The sequence below is a fragment of the Cibotium barometz genome, chromosome 18 (genome assembly GCF_041138505.1).
Source record: "Cibotium barometz isolate CiBa-2024 chromosome 18, ASM4113850v1, whole genome shotgun sequence".
Lineage (NCBI taxonomy): Eukaryota > Viridiplantae > Streptophyta > Polypodiopsida > Cyatheales > Cibotiaceae > Cibotium > Cibotium barometz.
In genome coordinates, this window is record NC_141063.1 from 19,254,493 (window position 1) to 19,279,970 (window position 25,478).

The following is a 25,478-nucleotide window of genomic DNA, read 5'->3' on the forward strand; positions in this document are numbered from 1 at the left end:
GAGATCTTACCCTGAGGCAAATCTTAAAGATCAACCCTACAAGAAACCTCAACAGAATTTTCCTTACTACAACAGAGGGCACCAAGGCAACTCTTTTGTCCCCCGCTCGTATGCTGCTTCTTCCAGAGAAGGCCCTCTGTGTTTTGAGTGCAATGAGCCGGGACACTTTAGAGCCAACTGTGGCAACATCATTTCCCCAAGGTAACAGAGGAAATCAAGGCCGTGGAACCCTTACCCACCAAGGTGCAAGAGGCAGTGGCCGTGGCAGAGGCCGCGGAGGAGCAGTTGCTAGAACTGCCTGTGTTATAAGTGAAGAACCAACCTTGGAAACGGCTGAAGAAGAGCGCGCCACCGTTCATGCGGCAGTGGAACACCAAGGTCCGAATAAACAATTTGGTGTAATCCAAACCCCCGCCACTCATCACGGTAAGCCATTTCAGCTTTTGATTGATTGTGGCAGTACCCATTCATTCCTTTCTCCTAGGTGCTTGCAAAAATTAAACTTGAGTCAAAAAACAGCTAGAAAAATGATTGTAGAGTTAGCCAGTGGGAAAGAAGTAGTATCTCGCCACTCTATAGGAAACCTTGATTTTGAGCTGGGTAATGAGCAAACTCATGGTCACTTTAGAGTCTTGCCATTAGGAATTTATGATGGAATCCTTGGGATGGATTGGTTAATTGCAAACAAAGCTAGCATTCATTGTAACCAGGGGAGTATCGCTTTTGAAAATGAGCATGGCCAAGTAATATCTGTTCAGGGGATCACAGGAAAACCTAAATCTAGGGTAGTCAAGGCAAAACATCTTCTCAAGGGAACACGTAAGGGTCAGGAAGTTTTCTTAGTCAAACTCAACAACGTCATTGAACCTAGTATGGAGACAGAACCCTCTTGGCTCCAAGAATTCTCTGACATCTTCCCTGACGAGCTTACAGGGTTACCACCTCCTCGAGAAGTCAACCATGAAATCGAGGTGATCCCTGGAGCTCAACCCGTCTCAAAAACTCCCTATAAAATGTCCCTTCCTGAAGCCATTGAACTTAAGGAGCAACTTTTCCAACTCATTGAACAAGGATTTGTACGCCCCAGTAGCTCTCCGTGTTGTGGGGAGCACCTGTTCTTTTCCAAAAAAAGAAGGACGGGACTCTCCGCCTCTGCATAGATTATCGAGGGCTAAATCAAGTCACTGTCAAGAATAAGTATCCTATCCCTCGCATCGACGAACTTCTTGACAGGCTTCATGGGGCCAAAGTCTTCTCAAAAATAGATTTGAGGTCTGGATACTATCAAATCAAAGTCAAGGAAGTAGATATATCCAAAATAGCCTTCAATACCCGTTATGGCCACTATGAGTTTACTGTAATGTCATTCGGGTTAACCAATGCTCCTACAACCTTCAACTGCCTAATGCAAGATATATTCCGCCCTTACTTGGATGAGTTTGTGCTTGTTTTCTTTGACGACATCTTAATCTACTCCAAATCAATGGAAGAGCATGAGGAGCATGTGCGTAAAGTTCTGCAATTGCTGCGCAGACACAAACTCTATGCCAAGAAGAGCAAATGTACCTTCTTTACTCATCAAATTGAGTATCTTGGATTCATCGTCTCCAAAGATGGCATCTCAGTAGACCCCGCCAAGGTCAAGGATATTCTAGAATGGCCACCCCCTAAATCAGTTCGTGAAGTTCGTGGATTTTTGGGAATCACGGGTTGGTTTAGAATTTTTATCAAAGATTATGCCTTGGTAGCTGCACCTTTGACAGATCTTCTTAAGAAGGATTGCAAAATAGTGTGGCTGCCAATCCATCAAAACAGCTTTGATCAGCTGAAAGTCATTATTACTTCTGCCCCAGTCTTAAAGCTTCCTGATTTCTCCAAGGAATTTGAAGTGGTTACCGATGCTAGTAGTCTAGCACTTGGTGGTGTCTTAGGCCAAGAAGGAAGACCAGTCGCTTATACTTCCCGCAAGCTGAAGCAATATGAAACAAACTATGCCACCCATGATTTGGAACTCTTAGCAGTTGTTCATTGCCTCAAATTATGGAGACATTATCTCTTGGGGGGAAATTCCAGCTTGTAACTGACCACAAAAGTCTAAAGTGGATCTTCACCCAGCCTAACCTCAACATGCGGCAAAGGAGATGGATTGAAATTCTACAAGAATATGACTTCGACATCAAATTCCGCCCTGGGAAAGATAATGTGGTAGCAGATGCACTTAGCCGCAAATCTTTCTTGAGTGTTGTTTCAATGCCAAATAATCCCATTCTGGTCAAGGTGGAAGAAGTCTCATCTCATGATCCAGATTATCAGAGGATGATAAAGTTAGTAGAAGAAGGGGGACATTCAGAGAAAGAGAAGAATCTAATCAAGGGATACTCCACTCATGAAGGAAGCCTCTACTTCAATCACAGGCTATGTATCCCTAAGGATCCTGCTTTAAAGAAACTAATCCTCCATGAAGCTCATGATAGCCCTGTTGCAGGACACCCAGGTTATGCAAAAACATTAAATGCTGTAAGAAGGAGCTTTCATTGGGCAGGCTTGAAAAATGATGTGCTTCGGTACCTGAAGCAATGTCTCTCATGCCAAAGGATCAAAGCTGAAAGGGTCAAGATGCCTGGAAAACTTCAACCCTTAGATATTCCCCAAATGAAGTGGGAGTGTATTAGTATGGATTTTGTCACAAGTCTCCCCACTGTTCAAGGAGGATATGACTCCATTCTAGTAGTAGTGGACTTACTTACCAAAGTAGCTCACCTTATATCAGCAAAGAAGACCTTCAAAGCTTCTGATGTTGCTCGAATATTCATCAAGGAAGTCCTCAAACTTCATGGTCTCCCAAAAAGGATAGTAAGTGATCGGGATTCTAACTTCACTTCAAAATTCTGGCAGTCTTTATTTCAAGCTCTGGAAACTCAACTTTGCTTTAGCACAGCTTGTCATCCAGAGACCGATGGCCAAACTGAGAGAGTCAATCAAGTAATTGAAGACATTCTCAGAGCATACTGTGGACGGGAACCCAGAAGGTGGATTCAATACCTTCCTCTGGTAGAATTTGCCTACAATGCGTCTTATCATCAAAGCATAGGAATGTCACCATTCAAGGCACTCTATGGGCAAGAATGCCTGTCTCCTCTAAATTTCTCTGATCCAACCATAAGAGTTGAGGCATCCAGGAAAATGCTCGAAGAGATGGAGGAACAAACCAAGGCGATCCAAAAGGATATTAAAGCTGCCCAAGATCGACAAAAGCATTATGCTGACAACAAGAGGTCTGAAAGGATCTTCAAGGAAGGAGACAGAGTTCTTCTACGAGTGCGACCCAAACGAGTTCTCTATCACTTGGGAAATATAAGAAGCTCAGCCCTAGGTATTGTGGTCCCTATACAGTTATCAAGTGTCTAGGTAAAAGTGCCTATAAACTCCAACTCCCAGCCCATATCAAAGTCCATAATGTATTTCATGTAAGTTTGTTAAAACCATATGTCCCCAGTCTCGATCATATTCTTGATGATGAACAAGTTGTAATCCCTACTCAAGGAGTCCTTGAATTACAGCCCAGTAGCATCATAGATTCTAGGGAAAGGCAACTCCGAAATAGAACTCTTGTAGAACATCTAGTTCAGTGGAAAGATTACCCTGAAGAGGATGCAACTTGGGAAGATGAAGCTACACTATTAAAGGATTATCCCCAATTCATGACGAGATGAGGACATCTCGATTTCTTTAAGGGGGGAAGGATGCAACATACCCATCTTCACTAATAAAGAAATGTCCATGTAATTATGAGTTTTTATGGTATAAAAATCAATGATTTTATTATTTGAGTCATTTCTACTTAGAATCTTCAAATTCTGAGCCCAAATTTGGAATCTGCGCGCGATTTTACCCTAATATAGGATTTTACAGCATCCAAAACGGACACCGGATCAAGCCTATACGCTAATTTCAATCATTTTAGTTAAAAATCAGCGACCTTTAAACCTTAATAAATCCAGGACTGGGCATCCGATTGACGAACGGTCTGAACCCCTACGACCTGGAGAACCGCCCGGACAAAAAAAAATTTCGCTCCCAAGGCGGTCCGGCACGTAAATCGAGGCGGGCGTCCCAAATTTGGATACCCCGCCCCAAAATTTGGTCCTGACACACTTACTAGGGTGCCTGTACAATGGCCACCCAAGAACCAAAGTACGGCCGCCCACTGTATGGTCCACGCGTACCCCTACGTGGACACCCATGCTGCCCCAGACCAGATAAGGTACATGCGTACCACTCCTTTCCCGGACAACCGACACCGTACCTTTCCCCTAGACCCATGCAGGCCACTGATCCATAGCCTTTGAAGGTACACCGTCCTTTCGTCCTTGCTTTGCGCAGCGCCCGTACCCTCACCCCTCAGCTATATAAACCCCCGGGGTGCTCCACAGACGGACGCATCTCTGTGTACCGTATGCCCTGTTGTACCGCCGTCCGCACCGCCGTCCGTCCCCGTGTAGCGTACTTGCTGCAGTACAGCCGCCCCTTGCAGCCACCCCTCTCACACCCCCTCATTTGGCTCTTTTCAGATAAGCTAAAATTCCTCCACCCCCCTCTTCCTTAGAGGCAGTGTCCTTAACTCTTCTCCCCCCCCCCCCCCCCGCGTTTGCGTAGACATCTCACAATCCCCCCCCCATTTGCGTAGACTTTAATAAGGGTTTTTTGCCTCAAGAAAGGGTTCGTGCACCATATTCTTTTGCTCATACGGTGAGCAAACGAGCTCGGAATTCAGATCCGACTGAAACGTTTCGATCGCAGCAGCGAGCTCTACAAGGCGACGCCTAAGATGGCCTCATCTCGGAGACGACAAAATATTGCCTTAAGAGGAGCACGTAACAACGAGATGGGGGAAGATGCGCCCAATGCGGCTCCAGTCCTCCCTTTTCAAGCCCCTCAAGGAAACGGTGGCCAGGTTAGCTTGGTTAATTTTCAAAAGAAGAGATTTTTCTTAAATTAGTGTTAATGAATGGTGTCTTTTTCTTTTAAAATGATGACATAAAAATTATATGAAGTTACGAATTATGTGATGTTGTATTCGATAAATTGCGTTGAAATTGTTATCTTCATGAATTGTGAATGTTATATTTAGTAAATTGCATTGAAGTTGTTATCTTTAGAATTCAAGATTTTTTTTGGCTTCAACGCTAACTCTGTTCCGTGCTTGTGTAGCCGGGCGGCGTCATTAGCAAAGCCCGGGAATGGCCCAAGGTATCCCTCATACCTTTGGGAGAATAAGGATCACCGATTGAGGCGAGAGATTATGAGGCTGCCTAATTTTGAGGGCCCAAGCTAGTGCGGTAAATAAGCCCACCCTAGTGTGCAGACATCCCTGTGAGAGGGGCGGGAGGATCGAGCGATGGAGCCTGAGAGGGCGACAGGCCGGCTTAAGTCCTCGCCAGCGGCGGCCGACGATGAGGTGTATGGTCCCGTAGGGTTTTGCCCAGCATGTAGAGGCTGGAAGGCCGAATTCTAGATCATCGGCAGAATAAGAATAAGAGAGCCGGTTTGGCTTGTATGGAATTGGTTCATGTATAAACTTTTTATATAATTACATCTTGTCTTTGGTATGATTGTATTGTGTAAGAAGGCTGTTTTAACGAACCTTGTGAAAAAGGGCCTTAATTAAGGAATATATTTATTTATGTCAAACAGTGTGGTAGGATTAATTAGAAAACAAATTGATGCGTGAGTAGGGTGGAAAGTGGGAGGATGGAATGCCCTGACGGCACCATCCTACGGACGGGTGGACCCGATTAGTCGGGTAGCTTTCCAACAGATTAAGTGAAAGCCCTACGTTAAATAGTTAGATTCTTGGGCAACTCTATTCTAGAAGACTAGGCCAGCGGTTGTGCCTTGCATAAGATGAGGAAAAAAGCGTTGTCTCTAGAAATCAAGTCTAGTAGTTGCCCAATTTATGATCAATTGCCCTATGGGTGATTTGATGTTTAAAAAATCACGCTCCCCCTGCGGGATAGAGCTAGGCCATACCTATGAATCGTATCCTTGAATCTCTACAGGGTCAAGGTGTCGATGAATAGGAAATTTTTCCCAAGATAAGACTTAGCGGACTATCTTAAGTGTTTCTCTCATTTTAGAAGGGAGGAACCTTACAGAAAAATAATCAAGCAAAGCCTTTTATAAATGTTATATCCATTTGTCCTAGAGGTACTATTTTTTATCATTGGGAGAAAAAAGTGTTGATTATATTGAGAAGGTTTATGAACACTCAATTGCTCATGTGGTGGTAGTAAAGATGTAACTGCAATAGTTTCATATTATGCATCAAATTAAAAATTAGTAGGACAAAATGTAATGACAAAGTATTTGGAGATAACATGGGTTCCATGTGTAGCTCATACGCTTCATTTACTCCTTAAGGATATTGAGAAGTTCACGTTCATTACAATCTACTTTAGTGAATGCAAATTTTGTAGTAAAATTTAGTAGAGAGCATCAATTTACACATGCATTATTTTGTGCACACTCTCAATTATGCCTTCAAACTTTTTAAGCCAAAAGGTTTGTTATGGCTTTTGAGCATTTGGGAAAATTGAAGGTGAGTTTAGTCGAATCATCTAGCAGGTGGGTAATAGGCAAGGGCAGATCATCTAGCGGTGGAACCGGAGAGTCTGGATTGCGGATCGGTGGGTTCAAACTTCAAAGTTGCCAGTTTGTTGTTGAGTTTAACCAAGTCTACATCTAGCAAGAGTCCGCGATCCGGAGTCAGAGATTTGAATCTAAAGCAGTATTGGCTCAGAGTGTTGAATCTAAAGCGATCCGGCGCGTCAGAGAATCCATAGTCAAAGGATCCGATAGTAGCATTCGCAGTCAGAGCCTGCTGCCTCTTTTGTCGAGAGCTCACGATATCTTGGCCTATGAAGGTTATAATATATATTCTCTCTCTCTCTCTCTCTCTCTCTGCATACTTGAGCTTTTTCTCAAGCTCTGTCGGCGGTTTTTCCTTAACCCCTCTCTCTCCTCTTCCATAGCCCCTCTCTCACCTCTTCCATAGCCTCTCTCTCTCTCTCTCTGCCTGCTCAAAAGAGCCCGGCTGGCTCTTTCAAGCAGGCAAAGAGAGAGAGAGAGAGAGAGAGAGAGAGAGAGAGCACATCATCCGGCAAACAAGAACATCCGGCATAGCATCCGGCAAATCCAAGCAAGCCGTGGAGGACCGGCGAATGCGAGAGAGATTGAGAGAGAGGAAGAGAGATAATTTCTCCTGCTCTTTCGGCCCCTCTCTATCTTGCATAGCCACTAGCTCTTTCTGCGAGATCGAAAGAGCCCGTGTCGCCGCCGCAGGCTCTTTCGAGCAGGCAGAGAGAGAGAGAGAGAGAGAGAGAGAGAGAGGGGGTATGGAAGAGAGAGAGAGAGAGAGAGAGATAACATCGGAGGCGTGGGCTCTTTCGAGCAGGCAAAGAGAGAGAGTGGCTATGGAAGAGAGAGAGAGAGAGAGAGATAGCATCGGAGCCGACAACATATCCAACATCCGGCAACGTATCCAACATCGGATTAACGACGAATGCAGAGAAGATTAACGGCAAATGTAGACAGCCATATAGAGATTGAGAGAGAGGAAGAGAGATACTTTCTCATGCTCTTTCGGCCCCTCTCTCTCTTGCGTTTTTCCATAGCCCCTTTGTCTCTTTTCCATAGCCACTAGCTCTCTCTACTTGCTCGAAAGAGCCGGCGTGCCAGCGCGGGCTCTTTCGAGCAGGCAGAGAGAGCTACTGGCTATGGAAGAGAGATAGAGGGACTATGGCGCGCTGGCCAGCGCGGGCTCTTTCGAGCAGGCAGAGAGAGCTACTGGCTATGGAAGAGAGATAGAGGGACTACGGCGCGCCGGCTCTTTCGAGCAAGTAGAGAGAGCTAGTGGCTATGGAAAAGAGACAAAGGGGCTATGGAAAAACGCAAGAGAGAGAGGGGCCGAAAGAGCATGAGAAAGTATCTGGTGCGGGCTCTTTCGAGCAGGCAGAGAGAGCTACTGGCTATGGAAGAGAGAGAGCTCTTTCTGCCTGCTTGAAAGAGCCCGCGTTGGTGCGGGCACTTTCGAGCAGGCAGAGAGACCTAGTGGCTATGGAAGAGAGAGAGAGAGAGAGAGAGAGAGAGAGAGAACATCGGAGCCGGCAACATATCCAACAAAACCACTTACCCGGGACTGGCTGAGATGCAAGGCACGACGACGACAGAGTTCGACACGCACAGAGGCGGACCGGCGCGGATGAGTAGAGGCATGACGCGGACGAGTAGAGGCACCACGACACGACATCGCGGATGAGCAGAGGTCTACGTAGGGAGGGAGGGAAAATGGAGATGCTAGGGTTCCCGGAGTGAGAAGGGAGGGAGAATAGAGAATAGAAAATATGCTAGGGTTCCCAGTGAGAAGGGAGGGAGAACAGAGAGTAGAATAGAGTATTCCCAATAGAGAGGGAGGGAGAAGGGAGGGGAAATAGAGAGTAGAATACTTGTTAGTGATGGTGCTAGGCATCAAAAATTCAAGTGGACATCACCCTAGGCGGTCGAGTGTGACATGGCATCAAAAATTCAAGTGGCCATCACCCCAGGCGACGACGCCTACTACAGGTTCACCTCATCCAAGGTGGCGCCTGCAAACCGTGCTAGCTCACCCTTCACACGGTCTAACTTCACCTAGACTTGAGTGACCGTAATTGTCGTTTACGAAAATCCTGGGCGATTGTGCATGATATATTCTTCAAGCATGTATTAAATGTTGGTGTTGATTACTTAATAGGCATACTCATAAAAAATTATTATAAGAAATATTAAAAAGATTTCAATAATACAACCCTTATCTAGAAAAGTTTTATAAGGTTTGCAACAATAAATCCTAGAACAAACCGTCATTAGCTCATTGTGTGCTTCATAGTACTCAAGCTAAAGTTGTTGTTATTGCATTCTCATCTATTGGTAGATATGTCACGATCTATTACTATATTCGGACTTGTTGTTGGTTCAAAACTTATCATACATTCATCCATAAGACTCAATGAGATTGCAAGTTCTAAGATTCAAGAACACTTTGATATTAGAGGCGTGGCTTTTGCCATGTATCCTACTTCATTGGTGGGTGGTGAGGGGGTGAAATTGAGCCGCAACAACAGGTGCTTTCAAATGCTAATGAAGGGTTTGTTCTGGATGCAGAGAGTACACCCTTCTGTAAAGTGAAGCTTCAACAGGTTGCAGAGCCCGACAAAGTTGTGGTTATTAATGCAGATGAGCCTCTCAACAACAAGGTTCTGGAGGGTGTTCCTTCATCTACACAGAGTGTATTTGATCTTCTTCGAGTTCAACCAAAAGGCAGCAACCTTCATGTTGCATACTAAAGTGCAACAAAAATAGTTACTGTTGATGAGTTACCAGTTACATATGATGGATACATTGCATTTGAGGTGCCTCCTGGCTGTATTATGGCATTTGATATTATTTTGACATCAGTGTGATGTGTGTGTGTGCACGCGTCAATTTATTGTACAGTGTGCGTACGAGCATTAGTTGATTTATTTTGTAATGTGCATATGTGCACAAGTTAGATTATTGAATTAGAAAAATTGTGCAAACCCTAGAAGGTTTGAGGACAAAAGTTAATTGAGGACAAAGGCTAATTAAATGGCAAAGTCCAAATATGGATGTATACTTTATTTTTGGCTGAAAGCCTACTTTTGGGAATATATAAAATACCCACGCGAGAAGAAGCCACTCACGTTGGGGGGGGAAGATTGCACCTAGTCTTGTGTTGCCTTGTGTTGATGGTGATGTATTTCTTTCTCTTATCTTATGTTTTGTTATATGTTTTAATTTTCAATTTAATTCAAGTAGTTGTTTTAATATTTGATAAATTTTACGAGTCTTTTGATTATTCTCTTCAAGAAAATTAAAGGTCCGGTTGCAGTGGGTATCAGAGCTTTGGTGTAATTTAATTTTCTTGAAGGCTGTCAAAAGAAGTGAAAGAGACAAAAACAGAGGTAATTTTGGTAATTTTCTTGAATTTAAATTGAAGAAGAACACGTTTTAGGGATTTTTGTTTATGTATGGATGAAATAAAGCTTGTTTTTGACCATTGGGTAATCAATCTCCATCAACCTATTGCCCAAAGGGTAAAACTAGGTGGAAAACTATTAGTGGGTTTCCCAAAACCATGAAACCACCTTCCTCTTCACTAATCCTCTTCCTAATCTGTCTATACGGATTGAAAGAGCAAGCAGAGGAGCATGGAGAGCCATAAGCAGAATTGCTAAACCTTTTCTTTGCTCAATTTCTATAATAGAGGGTTGAGAATTATTCAAGAGTTCAAGAATTACTTTTGATTTTTTTATTTTCTTTTTTATTTTCTCCTCTGCGCAAGCTTTGGGCGTAAGCTTAAAGTTAATTATATATATATATATATATATATATATATATATATATAATTTTCCAATTTGCCTCTCTCTTCCTCCTTCGTACCCGGCGGCGACCGCTGCAAATCTCTCTCTCCCTCCTCGGCGGCGACCGCTGCGAATTCAGGGAGGGCAGAAATTTTTCAGGCTGCGCGCAGGAGGCGTTTGAATATTTTCTCCTTTCTCCATCCGACCGGCGCCAAGCGCTGCGAGGGGCAGAAATTTTTAGACCATGATTTTAATTAATTGTGCTTATTGAGGCTTAAAAAGCTTTGATTTACAAAGCTATATTAGCTAAAAGCTTCATGATGCTTAAAATGCTTATTTTTATTTTTATATTTTGATGCTGTTGTTGTGGGCGACTTTTTTCTCCAGCGTTGGCCTTGGGCATCGACCAGATTACAAGCTTTAATAGTAAAGCTTTCATAAGCTTTTTAATGAGCTTGATAAGTCTAATATTAAAAGCTTTATATATATATATATAAGTTGTAAATATTGAAATCATTATGCACTAATTATAATTTTCTCCAAAGCTTTTTTTTAACAAATCTGCGCTGAATTTCATGAATTCCAAGATGATTGAATTCACATTTCATTTGAGCCTTTATTAAGCTTGGGTTTAAATGTGCGTTAGATTTAAATTAGTAGAAAATCATGTTAAGCAAAGCTTTTATTAGTAAGCTTAATTAAGAAACTCTTTGAGCTTTAATTAATAAAGCTTTAAATTTTTAGAGTACATGGATTATTTCTTGAAAAATTATGCATTTGTGTATTGAGCTAACTTGGCAGGACTCTCATCTAGCTCGACATTCCATATGAGATAAGAAATTCTATCTTTTCTCTTGTTTTTAATTTTTTCTATTCCTTTTAATTGTCAAGAAATGGGTGAATATCCGCACCATCGTACTATTCAAGAAAACAGCTTGACACCGAAGAGGTTAATGCACTCGACACATTAACCAAAGGTGGAGGTATGTGTTAAAAATTATTTTTTGTATACAATTTCTTGTTTGCTTTTGTATCTGTTTTTTGAATATTCTTTGTTTCTAGACCTAGTTAGAAAACTTTAGCTCCTGAAAAGAATTTTAGATACCGTGACCTAACTAGAAAGATCGAGACAAGATTAGCAAAAGTTATCTTCAAGATCTAGTTGCCCAAATTCAAGTAAAAATGATTGCTAGACATTTCATAGAAGATTAAGACCAATTTGAAGAATTCAAGAACCAAGCAAGTTTCTCCAGTCTTTGATTCAAGTTATCAATTGCTTCACCACCATCGAATTTAGTGATGATGAGAAAACTAAAGAAATAGCTCTCAAGTGACTAGAAACCAAGCTTAAGTTATATACCAATCACAATTATGAAGTTTATACCAATTCAAGTAAAGTTTTGTTTAAATTTTCAAGTGTTCTAGTTTAAGATCTATCCAAGTACAAGATTTTGTCTAAATTTTCAAGTGTTCTAGTTTAAGATCTATCCAAGTACAAGATTCTTTCTATACCAAGAATTGCTCTAAGTCAAAGATATACTCAACCACAAGATTTAAACCCCTTAAGAACAAGATTTATTTAAGAATTATAATTATGATTAATTAAAGACTAATCTCTCAATTTTTGACCATTCAAGTATTTTTAATCTAAGCCAAGATTCATTACTAGTATATCAAGTTCTTGCTATCAATTAGGGTGGAAGATGTCCATCTTTATTCAAGTTTTGATTTCAAGTTAAAGATTAAGCTTAAGATCAAGATCTCCTTTAGATTACATTGTTTACAAGTAAGATTCACAAATTCAAGAATTATAAACCTATTCAAAGATTATAATTTTTGAAATTTTAGTTAGATAATTACAAGATCAAGATTTAGATCAAAAACAAATCCCAAGAATTTAGTTAGACAATTACAAGATTAAGATCAAGAACAAATCCCCAAAATTCATCAAGTTATTGACAGCAATGTAAGTGATTATTTTTTCAATCTTAAGTTGATAAGAATTTCCATTTCGACCTAATTTATTTTTGGAATAAGACTTGTAGTCTAATTTTGAGGATAGAGAAAAGTTATGTCGGAATGAAAGTTTCAGAGGGAATTAGCTACTCCGTCTCAAACTTCTATTCTTAAGGTAGTGTCGTGTGGAATTAATATATGGTATGGAACATTAGATTGGTTTTACATGCCTACCCCAGACATATCTATGTCTTCTATCTTTCACCAGCGAGTGTTTGTATGTGGAAGGTACCTATGTGGTATGGGACACTTAGATCCTTTTCACATGCGTTCACTTGTTTGGTTTTATTTTCAGAAATTGTTTGATATGATGATCTTGTCCTCCACTTGTACCATGAAGCCATCCACTCATTGATTGCACAACTGAGGACAGTTGATTTCCAACAGGGGGGACTGTTATGACCCATGTTATTTGAATGATAATCATGGTCATTTAATATTTGATTTATATTTTTTATGATGCCTATTTCTCATGAACACGTTATGATTGATTGATGCGATGTCAATTGATTGTTACTACTGACATGGTTTATGTTTATGAGTTTAGGTGATGAGGTGTGCAAGGGTACCGATTTAGGTGTTGCACAGTGCGAGGGTACCGATTTAGGTGTCGCACGGATGGTGGATTGAGTCATGGCGTGTGGACCGATCTCACAATATTTTGTGGCTGTATTATGGCATTTGATATTATTTTGACATCAGTGTGATGTGTGTGTGTGCACACGTCAATTTATTGTACAGTGTGCGTACGAGCATTAGTTGATTTATTTTGTAATGTGCATATGTGCACAAGTTAGATTATTGAATTAGAAAAATTGTGCAAACCCTAGAAGGTTTGAGGACAAAGGTTAATTGAGGACAAAGGCTAATTAAATGGCAAAGTCCAAATATGGATGTATACTTTATTTTTGGCTGAAAGCCTACTTTTGGGAATATATAAAATACCCACGTGAGAAGAAGCCACTCATGTCGGGGGGAAAGATTGCACCCAGTCTTGTGTTGCCTTGTGTTGATGGTGATGTATTTCTTTCTCTTATCTTATGTTTTGTTATATGTTTTAATTTTCAATTTAATTCAAGTAGTTGTTTTAATATTTGATAAATTTTACGAGTCTTTTGATTATTCTCTTCAAGAAAATTAAAGGTCCGGTTGCAACTCCATTGTTAAATAAGAAGCGAATTGAGTGTGGTGTTCAGGGAGCTTAAGGAGGTTCAATGCTTGGCTATAAGGGTCTCGAATCAATCCTGGAGTTGAAACAAAAAATTAACTATCCTTTTATTCATAGTATTCTATTTCCAGGACAGCGAGGAAAAGATGTACAGCCCCATGTCTTCAAAATGTCAACCCTTGGCCCGGGAAGTGGGGTGGACTTGGTCAATAGAATGAGACTAGGTGGGAACTTGAAAATGATGTGGGTGCACTTTGACCACATTCACAGGGTTGCTCGTTGGTCCACTATGGCTGCTCATGTTTACGATCCTTTTCTACAAGAGTTGGTAACCATTGCCACATGTGAATTCAAAGTTGAGGACACATTTTCCCAAATAGAATTCTGGAAGATGTTGAACGAAGTGGTGCAGAATTGTGGTTTTGAGAAGCTTGAGTTTGGAGGATTTATGGCAGATGAGGCAAGTGCAAACTGGATTGTTGTCCGCTTTATGTATTTTGGAGGGAGACCTTGTCCAAACAGAGAACGCTCATGTGTATTTCATTGGGAGAAAAGCATGGTGGCCCACACAAAACGCTGTATTAGGTCACCTTTCCATGAAGAGCACAAGATGTTATGTAGAAAATGGAGAAATGCTTGTTCAGGAAGTGGCAGCTACAAATTGTAAATATGCCTTACAACAATGGTGGAGGAAGGGACATGCTGTTGAGAGCGAATTGGAATCACTTGAAACATGGATTGCTTGGTGGGAGGTCCGAGCAACACATTGGAGTTTATGGTTTCCGACTCAGGAACAAAATGGACCATTCCAACAACAAATCTTGCAGAGATCAAACACTCGAGCATGAGGGCTGCTATTGGAAATAGAAAACAATTGTCATTGTACACAAAGCAACTGCAATGGATCTTACTATGGCTGTGCTTCAGAGTGCCCATAGTAATGCTCACTTGGTGGGAGGGTACACAAGAACTGGACCTGGATTGCAAGAGATCAAGGATCGATTTCTCATAAGCCAAGCAGGGTCATCCTCTGCAAAGAGGTTGATTGACTTGACACATGTTGCAATGGATGAAGCTGGTATTCAGGGTGAGAAGGCTATCCAAGAGTAGAGGTCAGTGTGTGGCGTAAACGGCCTGCTATGTTAACATTGAGAGTAGTGCTTGACAATGATAGCCATAGGCCGGAGTATGTGACATGCACGGTGAACAAAAGACAGAGCACAAGTGTGAATGTGCCAGAAAGCCCAGTAACCATTACCAAGGATAGAGCAATAGCAAGGACATTGTGGGCTATTCGTAGAGTGGATTCCAAGTCCAAGGTCACTTGTTTTGGCTTGCTCGAAGAAACAAAACAACGATATGGTGCATTAATTAATTATTTAGGAGCGACTCCTGAGAGAGGTGTACTAGCACCATGCTTCTGGGGGCGTCGTGTCTACCCTGAATCCACAATTGCACTTGGTGGAGTGCGTGAGGGGTTTGTATGGTTTTGTGCTTCTACAAGTACACATTGCTGGAATGTGGACATAACATGGGTCATAGCTCCCCCTGGTCCAGCACCTAGAGTGTGGCTTGTTTTGCTGAAGGAACAAATCTCTCATTGGTTGAGGTGGCCGGCCTTGAAAGGTCCAGCTTCTTGTTGGAATAAGATAAAGCCACTACTAGAATGAGTACAAGGGTGACAACAAGAGTGGGATCGACACCAAAGGTCCTAAGCTCATTTCGACCTAAGTATCGAGGTGCAAAGGTGGTGCATTGGCGCTCAAAGCTTACTAAAGAATTTCAAGAGAATGTGCAAAAGGGACGCTCACTTGTTGCTACCATTGCAAGAGAGGATATTGTCATATGTAATGGGTTTCACATGTTTCATGTGAGCACTGAGGGGTCCCGTGCAGGTGGGGTGCATTATGTGGTGACACTCGGAGAGTTTCCAACTGCTCATGTCCTGATTTTCAGAAGAGGGAAGCAAAACATGAGGCGTACCTCCCCTGCAAACACATGTATTATGTGTTCTTGCAGATTTTGAATCTAGATGAATCTGTCCATGAATTCATGCACCAAACAACATTGACAAATGTAGAGTTATTCCAGGCACTTTCCAGTTGTCGTCGTTACCATGCAAACCTCAGTGTGCCATGAGATATTGTCCCTTGATTGCAAGCTCTAACTAGATTAGGAGATGCCATATAACCCTATGCTTCCATAATTTTCTTTTGCCTGGGCATGGTGCATGGGCGGTGCCTAAAACTTTTGGTTGGTATTGTTTGCTATCTAGGGTTGCAGCTTTATCGTATGTGAAGCAGAATGGCTGCTCCCTTTTGTAGGCAAAAATATAATTATGGAATTTTGGTAAACATGCTATGACATAATACCTCCTATGTTCTTTCCTTGGTGGATTCTTTCATGGTTAGTGTCTTTTTCTTTGCTTGGGGCACATAGACAATCTAACAATGTTCATGTGTGAGAATATTGGGATGGAAAAGACTGCAAAGATAAAATCTGCTTTAAAGAGTGTAAAAAATATTGAAAGCTTTCTTTTGGAATTTGGTTCTAATTTCACTTGTCGAGCACTTTCACATGTGGGAATGTCTCTTTTAATGCTTCTTTGACTATCTAATAATACAGAAGAGTGAAGAACAATAATGTGGTGACATGCACAGTTTTCCTTTCACACTTTCTCGAGAGGCAGGGCTTGGCTCGTTCACGGCGGTTGCTCGTGAAATGGGCATCCTCACATTTGATGACTTGGAGCCAGGACCACTTCTTTATATGGTGAGATGGAACTCATTGGAGTTGTAAGATGTAATCAACTTATGAGAATCTGTATGAAATATTATTATGAATAGATGTGTGAGTTTTCAAACCTACTAACTTATTAATCTTCCATCTTAACTAAGTGTTGATCATGCACATTTCGTAACCATGATTAGGCTTTTCTTTGATCCTTCCTAAGTTCCTAGAATTTTCACATGGTATCATCTAGCCACATAGGGTAGGCTCATTGGCAAAGCTAGGTTTTGTATGGTTTATTTTAATTAGGATCATTCCCTATTTTGATTACATCAACTTCTAAACATTAGGAAGAGAGAAAAAGGTCCCTTATGCAGCATCATTGTAGAAAGAGAGAGGAGAAGAGGTGATTCAACTTAGAAGAGAAATTCTAGCAACTCCTATAGTAGAACATCTAGAGAAAGGAAAGAAGAAAGATTCTTTTTTTCTCATTTATGTAGGCAAGACAACTTGTTTCTTATAGAGGAGATATAAACTAGTAAGTTAAGGTTAAGCTCTCAGTTATCATTGGGAAGAGAAGCCCCATAGCTCCTCTATACTGATGAACTTATTGTAAAACTACACAAACCACATCTCTTGAATCTTGCAGCCTTACTAGAAGCAGCATACACACATTGCATCATAGATGGTGAGTCCCATGTAAGGAGAAGAAGCAAGCTGATCTTGGAGTTTGAGCCAATAGCAAAAAAGCAAAGAGAGCGAGGGAAATAATGACTAGTAGGAAAAAATAAGGAGTTAACTAGGTGACCAAATGATAAGGAGTAAACTACGTGACTAAATGATTACCACTCCCTCTAGTAGTTTAAAAGAGAAGCAACACATCTACCTCTCCCTGAGTTAGCTGATTATAACATTAATGATAGACACTCCCCTAGTAGTTTAAACGAGAAGCCACACATCTCCTTCTCCTTGAGTTAGCTGATTATAACATCAATGATAAACACTCTCCCCTAGCAGGTCAAAATGAGCAGCAACACTGCTTCTCCCCCTAGCTTGAAATAGCTAATGGTAACACTTGGGTCCATCTCACAACCAATGTATCCAATAATGCCTCCTTTACCTAGCCTTGTGTTGAGGTCATCCGTTTCATAACTCTCTTTTGGTTAATTGATGAGAAGTACTAGCAGCATGAAGAATCTACATGTAGCATTTATATTTGTATTTGGAATATACTTCTAGTGCTTAATCATGTATTCCATGTGGTACTTCAGCCATGAGGTGTTTTTAAATGTTGCTAGCTCAAAGAAGTGAAAGTTCAAAAGGGACATGTGTATCCTACTTCCTAATAAAGCATTGAATCCCTTCCAACTTTTTTGATCGGGAAGTAAGTGGGATCATATGAAGGTACTTTGGCACACTTATAGTGGTTATAATAATCTTTAAGCTTGAGGTATTTGGTTCTCTATTATTCTTATGATCACAAAGATATTCAGAGAGCTGACATGTGTATCCTACTTCTTGAGAGCATTGAATTCCTTTCAATTTCACCTTCTATTGATAGGGAACTAAGTGGGATCCGTATGAAGGTGCCTAGGCACACATACTAAGGTGAAATTGAATTCCTTTCAATTTCACCTTCTATTGATTGGAAACTAAGTGGTATCTGTATGAAGGTACCTATGCACACATATATAATGTTTGTAATAATCTTTTAGCCTAAGTTATTTAGTTCCCTAGTCTTGTTGTTCACCCTGGAGCTCCATGAGCACTAATTCAACTATATGGAAGCATTGTTGCTTTTGGTAGCTACCTTTAGTTTCTTCTAGATATTTTTTCTTCCATATGTAGAAGCTTTGCCAGTCGATCGTGATTTTTGATTGATTAAACAATGAAACACAATTCAGGGGAGTGTTAGATTATGTAACATGTTCCAAAGGATATTTGGGGTCTTTCGGGTGGACAAAATCTTCCCAATTTGGCATTAGTCCTTTTGTTGGATAAACCCCTTGCGTTATGAAATTCAACCATTTGGCATAAGCCTGATTGAGGCAACATATCTATGTACAAATATCTGTTGAAGCTTGATTGAGGCATAAGCCTGATAGCAACATAGCTATGTACAAATATCTATTGAAGCACTTTGAGCATGCCTTTGGATTGAAAAGTGGGTTATTGACCTTGAAGTATGGATCTTCCTCATCTTGCACCCTTGATTTATGCAACCCCTTCTGTAGCCCCTCCTATATATAACCTCAAAAACATGTAAGATATCTTCATCCAAGATCTAATCTTTGAAGCATGCCTTTGGCTTGAAAAGTGGGTTGTTGACCTTGAAGTATGGATCTTCATCCAAGCTCTATTATTTGAAGCATGCCTTTGGCTTGAAAAGTGGGTTGTTGACCTTGAAGTATGGATCTTCCTCTTCTTGCACCCTTGATTTCTATAGCTCCTGTGCATGTCCTCAAAAACAGGTAAGATATCTTCATCTAAGCTCTAATTGTTAGTGGGAAATTTATAGAGATTAGATAAAGAACAAGGTTAATTAAATTAGTATTAGATTATGCAAATGGTCTTCTTATGTGCCAAGTGTGTTGCTAGTTGGGAAATCTAGGTGACCATGGACTTTTGTGATGGTGAGGGTTCCTTAGATGGCATAGCTTATCTTGTGTCTTTGTCTTGTTGGTCTTTAAGCATTAGGTTATAAAAAAAGTGAAGCTTATTGGTCTTCAAACATTAGGTTATCAAAAAAGTGAAGGCATCATCAAACTCTATAGCATCCTCATCTTCTTGGGGGTAGGTCACATGCACAGTGTCAAAGAGACATCCCTTGGTAGCTTTGTTAGCTTAAAGCAGGGCATAAACCCTTTCGAGCAAAAAGAGTATGCCTCTTGGATGGTACACCTTACTTTTTGCATGTAAGTGGTTTTTGTTTCTTTTGCTTGCTTCCATCCTTTATCTTTGATCCATGTGATAGCTTCCTTTAGGATGGATTTATTGGATGGATTTGGAGTTCTACTTTCTAGGCACTTCAAATCATGGTGTCAAATCCTCTAAGATGTAGCCATCCTAAGCAAAGTAATGACGAGGAGACAAGCCTGGGATATTGGGAAGTTTCAGCAACTTGAGACTATGGGGTGAGAGTTGACACAACTTTTTTGGGTTTCAAAACGTAGTTGGTGAGTTTGTTGGGATTCTTGACCTTTGTTGTGATGAGGACTTATTCTTTGAGAGCTAGAGGGTGTAATTTTTTCTTAATACCCTAGGGCAACCAACAATGTCATATGATCCTTTTTTGGAGTTTTTGTGGGACATAAGGATTTCTGTGTCGATTATAGTTGGTTGTTGGCTTATCATTGATTTTTATTTGCATTGCAATGGTCCTTAGCTAAACTCTCCCTTTGAGATCCATTTAAGAGTCCCAACTTCAAGTGATGTTTCTTGATAGGGATAAATAGGTGTTGGTTGTGAGGATTGCTGGTTGATTTTTTTGCTTTTCCTTGGGGACGCAATAATTGGCTTAGGCTTAGAATTGGAAGATTTTGAAGAAGAATCTTATAGAGAAGCCATTAGTTTTTTACTCGTTTTTTATCCTCCTTGGTTGGTGGTAGGAGCCATGACCTCTAGGAGAGGAAGGGTGATTTTTCCTCCCAGAGCCATCACATTTTTCCTCATAGAGCCACCATACTTTTTTGTCATCTAATGTGGCACTCATTTGCTGCAATCCATCCTCTTCCAAGGATTCTTTCATGGTTCTTGTGCCCGGGGGCCGTGCGAGGGGGGGTGGTCACATAAAATCTACACAAAAGTGGACTAGTCCGCATAGTAAAAGTAGCTTCATACATGCCTATGGCCACCACTGATTGATTGTTGATACCTTTAATGTTGACATTTATCAATGAAAGGGTAGGATGGCCTTGTTAGGTCTAGGTGTCCTATGATATTACATTATGGCTTACACTAGTATATCCGCCACTAGTGCTAGCCATACTGTAATATTTTTCTCTTGAGGGAATTCTAGCTCAATTCAAGGTGGTCACATTAATTTCAATTTCCTCATTGGTTATAAAAGTAGCCATGTGGACATAGATCTACAACCTTGCAGGAGGACAAGATTGTTTGAGTTTTTGTTGCCTCACTAGAGTGTCTTGTCTAACCTTCCTTTTTTTGGCCTTGAGTTTTTCATTAAACTCCTTTTGTTTATGGAGTTGGTTAAGGGTATCTTACATTAAAGTGGCCAATATTTGGAAGGGTGGTACCCCCTTGTGGTACTCTAGTGCACATGTGTGCAGAAGTAGGGTGAAAAGGCTAGACTTAGGACCCTATCTAAGAAAACTTGAATTTCTCTATGAATATGGAATCCTGAAGGATGGCTAAGCTTGCACATGTTATATATGGAATTTCCAACACGAACAAAATATCACAATTGCAAAATTAAAATCTTCAATTCATCTTAAAGGTATTATTTCCTTAAAAATACACATGTTTTTTTATTTAAAGATCCTCTTATGTTACACATTGAAATAATAACTTGGTACCCTTTGAGGTATTAATAAAGCATGTCTTTTGGCAGACTCCAAAGTTATTATATTGTGTTCCAATCGAAAGTGAAAACAAGAATATTGGTTTACTTGTGGATATGTCATAAGACTAAGAAGATGAATGCAAGCTTACTTGTGGTGCATGAAAGGAAGGAGATGGAGTAAAAAAGAAAAGAGAAAAGAGAAGCCTACCATCCCAAAAGAGAAAAGAGAAGCCTACCATCCCAAAAGGCATGGTTGATTAGAGTGAAATTGAATTTTCAATACCCTTTTTTTGTAGTTATAGGGGTGATTAGAGGAAAAACACTTCAAAGGGAAACATTAAGCTCCATTACTTCTGAGGTTAGCTAAAAATGATATCGTGTGGATTATCAAAACGGAGAAGAAACTCAAAGCGAAAGTACAAGTGTGTGAATGCCTTTACCTTTATGAATCCTAAGAACCTCTATGTTGAGTAATCTAGGTAAATTTGGATGAACATAGATACCCTAGATAAATCATGAGTCTTTTGTGTTTGATGAATAGGCACCTAGGCAAGCCACATGACTATTTAATTGAAAGGCACCTATTTAATTGTAGAGTTGTTTGAAAATGGATATATTAGAGACATAAAAAAAGGCACCTATTTAATTGACATAAATGGCACCTATTTAATTGTAGAGTTGTTTGAAAATGGATAGATTAGACATAAAAAGGCACCTAGGAAAGCTTAATTAGTACCTCAAGCAAGCTAGCACATCTAAGAAGTACATGAAAAGCAAAGAAGGCAAGGAGAAGCTATATATATATATACATATGTTCTAGTGCCATATTACTTGCAATTGCTTTACAAAGTTGAAGTTGGTGGTGAATTGTCCCCTTGATTTCACACTTGGCCGCCCAACCATGGTGCTCAGCCCGATTTTGGACACCCCAAGCACAATCCAGCCCATCTTTGGCTCCAGATACCTTCAAACATCTCTGCCCAGGTAATGCTGTAAAACCCCAAAACAGCCCTAAAAACACTAATTACACTGTCTTGGTGCCGTACCCCCAAAACACTAATTACACTGTCTTGGTGCCTTACCCCCAAATGATGATTTTTGCTTGCATTTTGGAAATTGAGCTTTTTCTCTGCATCATTGCCCTGTCTGTATGCCTTATGCATTTTCCTATGGCTTCAATTTGTTGGGATTTTGTTTTGTTTTGTTTCAATCAATGGATTTCAATGCTATTGGCGGGTCAAAATGATCTGAGGAGAAGTTATTAAATTGTAAGTTTCAAAAGTAGGTAATTTTTGCATAATTATGTCTGGCAATAATGAGTTCATAAGGTAGAATGTATTTGAGCAATCATCATTTCATCATCTTCATTTCTTTTACAAAACATGTGTATGGATGAGGCTTGGAGGTCCATTCTCTGTGAGTGTGGTTCTCTGTCGATATGATTGTTTGTCTATGTATGACATATATTGTATGTATGCATACATACAGGCAGGCACACATGGACACATACATACTGCAGACATATATATGTACATATTTACACCTGTATGTGCGTACGTAGACAACACACACACACACACACACACACACACAAAAAAAAACATACATATACAACCCACAGGTGAAGAATAGAGCTTATCATTTGATTGCAACATGTGTGTGTGGGCGCGGCGCTCACGTGTGCGTGTGCATGCATGCTAATGCACATGTAACATACACAGCTATTTCAGTATTTACTGTGCCGTGATTGATGGTTAGAAATTTACCTTCATACACTTCCCCATTACAAACCATGTACTTAATTTAACTAGTGATTAGGATTTTTAGGCGTCAAACAAAGGAATGATTAAGTCCTATGCACTTGTGGAAGAGAGAATCAACATTAGAAAGTCTTTTTCTTGTCTAAAAGGTATGCTTTACCTGAGGGTGAGATGCCTAAGGATGTGGCTTATCAAGTCGTGCACGATGAGTTGCTGTTTGATGGAAATCCAAGGTTAAACCTTGCATCCTTCGTGACCACATGGATGGAACCTGAGTGTGAGCAGCTCATCTTGGAGTCATTAAACAAAAACTACATCGACTTTGATGAATACCCGGCCACTGTAGACCTACAGGTATGTAGAAGCATGGTGGAAAAGCAAGTTTTGGAATTATAGATATATCTTTTGGTTGAGGATTTATTCAAGGATTATTTCCACTCTTGTGGATGCAGCATTCTAATCCCACCTTTTGAGCATTGCAGGATAGGTGTGTAAATATGATCTCTCGACTGTTTCATGCATCATTGAATGACAAGGAGCAAGCCGTGGGCACATCTACCATTGGTTCCTCGGAGGCTATAATGTTGGCCGGGCTGGCAATGAAGAGGAAATGGCAGCAACGAAGAAAGGAAGAAGGGAAGCCTTATGACAAGCCCAACATGATTGCAGGAGCTAATGTTCAGGCATGTATATCGATATGTAAGAGAAATGGTTGGGGCCAAAGTAATAGTCTTTACAGACATTCCCTAGATTGGTGGAGGTCGAGATCTCCTACCCACCGTGAGGGACAGACGGGCATACGATAGATATCTCCCCTTTTATCATGTGGGCATCATGTCTGTAAACCCCTTAGCACACGCATGCAGGGCAGTGTATCGAATGTTTTCAGCTTTGATAGCTCCTTCCTTTTTTGTATTTCAGGTTTGTTGGGAGAAGTTTGCTCGGTACTTTGAAGTGGAATTGAAGGAAGTGAAACTACGGGAAGGGTACTATGTGATGGACCCTGTCAAAGCAGTTGAGCTTGTAGATGAGAACACCATATTGGTGTGTGCCATTCTGGGGTCCACTTATAATGGAGAGTTTGAAGATGTGAAGCTGCTAAATGACTTGCTACTCAAGAAGAACAAGAAAACTGGGTGAGCAAAATCTTAAGGCAGCACCTGCATGTCTGGGGGCTCAAGCAAAAACCACTCGAGCGCTGGCTGATTGATAGCCAGATCTGGATAGATCTCATACCAATGCTTATATGTACTGGTTTTCGCAGGTGGAATACTCCCATACATGTTGATGCAGCCAGTGGCGGGTTTATTGCACCTTTTCTCTACCCATCTCTAGAGTGGGACTTCCGATTACCTCTGGTGAAGAGCATCAATGTGAGTGGCCACAAGTATGGGCTTGTGTATGCCGGAGTTGGCTGGGTAGTGTGGCGCTCGAAAGAGGATCTTCCGGAAGAGCTTGTATTCCATATCAACTACCTCGGATCCGATCAGCCCACTTTCACACTCAATTTTACCAAGGGTAGGAGCTCGGACTGTCGAGATTTTGTCGGTTTTATACTTTGTGGACATTGGAGGTATGTGCTTTTCTTGCAGGCTACTAACCAGATGTGGTTTCCTGTAGGTGCAAGCCATGTTATTGCCCAGTACTATCAATTCCTTCGGCTTGGGTTCGAGGTTTGTTTCTGTCAGCATTTGCAAATCTTGTAATTCCAAGTGTTAGAGACATGTTGTCTTGTTGGATAACATTATTTCAGGATCATTCTGAAGGCGATCTGCGTGGATGCTTCCAGGGATACAAGTCCATCATGAAGAGCTGCCAACAGAATGCACTCTATTTAACTAACATGCTTGAGGAGACTGGCAAGTTCAAGATCTTGTCCAAGAAGGTGGGAGTGCCAGTTGTGACGTTCTCAATACAAAGAAAGACACCATTGATGCATGTGACCGAACAGGAGGTGGCTGACAAGCTGAGGCAGTATGGTTGGATAGTGCCAGCCTACACAATGGCACCTGATTTAGAGAATGTGAGTGTACTAAGGGTGGTGGTGAGGGAGGATTTCAGTCGACCGCAGGCAGAGAAGCTCGTGAAGGACATAGAGACAGCGTTGGACCATCTAACTGACAGAATGTCAACAGCTGCGGCTTTGGTGGATAGTGATGTATTGCGACACCACGGACCACTTGAGCAAGGCTACCTCAGTGAAGGACACGCCAAAAAAGAAGGCCAAGGGAAAAGGTCACGTGTAATGGAACAGCTTCAAAAGCTGCGGAAACCCTTGAAAGGAGGCATGCCGCATGGAGGTCCCCCTCACAAGCAGCACTTCTTCCATCAACGCCCAACTGGTTCCAAGAGCAGATCTACTTGCTGACATTCTCTCTCTCTCTCTCACACACACACACACACACACACACACACACACATGCAATAAACATCTCAACTCCATGGTGAATCCAACATATACTTCCCTGACCTAATCCAATAAACATCTCAAATCCATGGTGAATCCAACATATACTTCCCTGACCCAATCTACATCTTACTATTATTTATCCCAGCTTTAATATGCAGGTGTGTCTTCAATAAAACAATCTGTAGGTGTGTCTTAAATAAAATTCCAAGTATATTTGCAACTATATTTGGGAACAAGTATAATGCCAGGACATAGTTCTACTATATTTGGGAACAAGTATAATGCCAGGACATAGTTCTCTAGATCGTTGTGAATATGATAAAAGCTAACAAACTCTATGTTTAAAAGATTTACCGATCACTCTATGTTGCTCAGAATATGGAGCTCAAGAGGGTAAGAGTTGCCAATTGCAATGGTCTATTGACAAGTACATGAAGGCCGATAACTTTCT

General features: G+C 41.0%; 1 protein-coding gene across 1 annotated transcript; it reads left to right on the forward strand.

Annotated features, from left to right (window-relative positions):
* Positions 1-21,694: 21,694 nt before the first annotated feature.
* LOC147629033 (glutamate decarboxylase 4-like) lies at positions 21,695-25,260 on the forward strand. Its single transcript, XM_086812249.1, has 7 exons — positions 21,695-21,841; positions 22,767-22,971; positions 23,100-23,300; positions 23,539-23,753; positions 23,882-24,135; positions 24,238-24,290; positions 24,407-25,260. The coding sequence occupies exons 1-7, from the start codon at positions 21,759-21,761 to the stop codon at positions 24,983-24,985; spliced, it is 1,590 nt and encodes a 529-aa protein (XP_086668375.1). The 5' UTR covers positions 21,695-21,758; the 3' UTR covers positions 24,986-25,260.
* Positions 25,261-25,478: the final 218 nt, after the last annotated feature.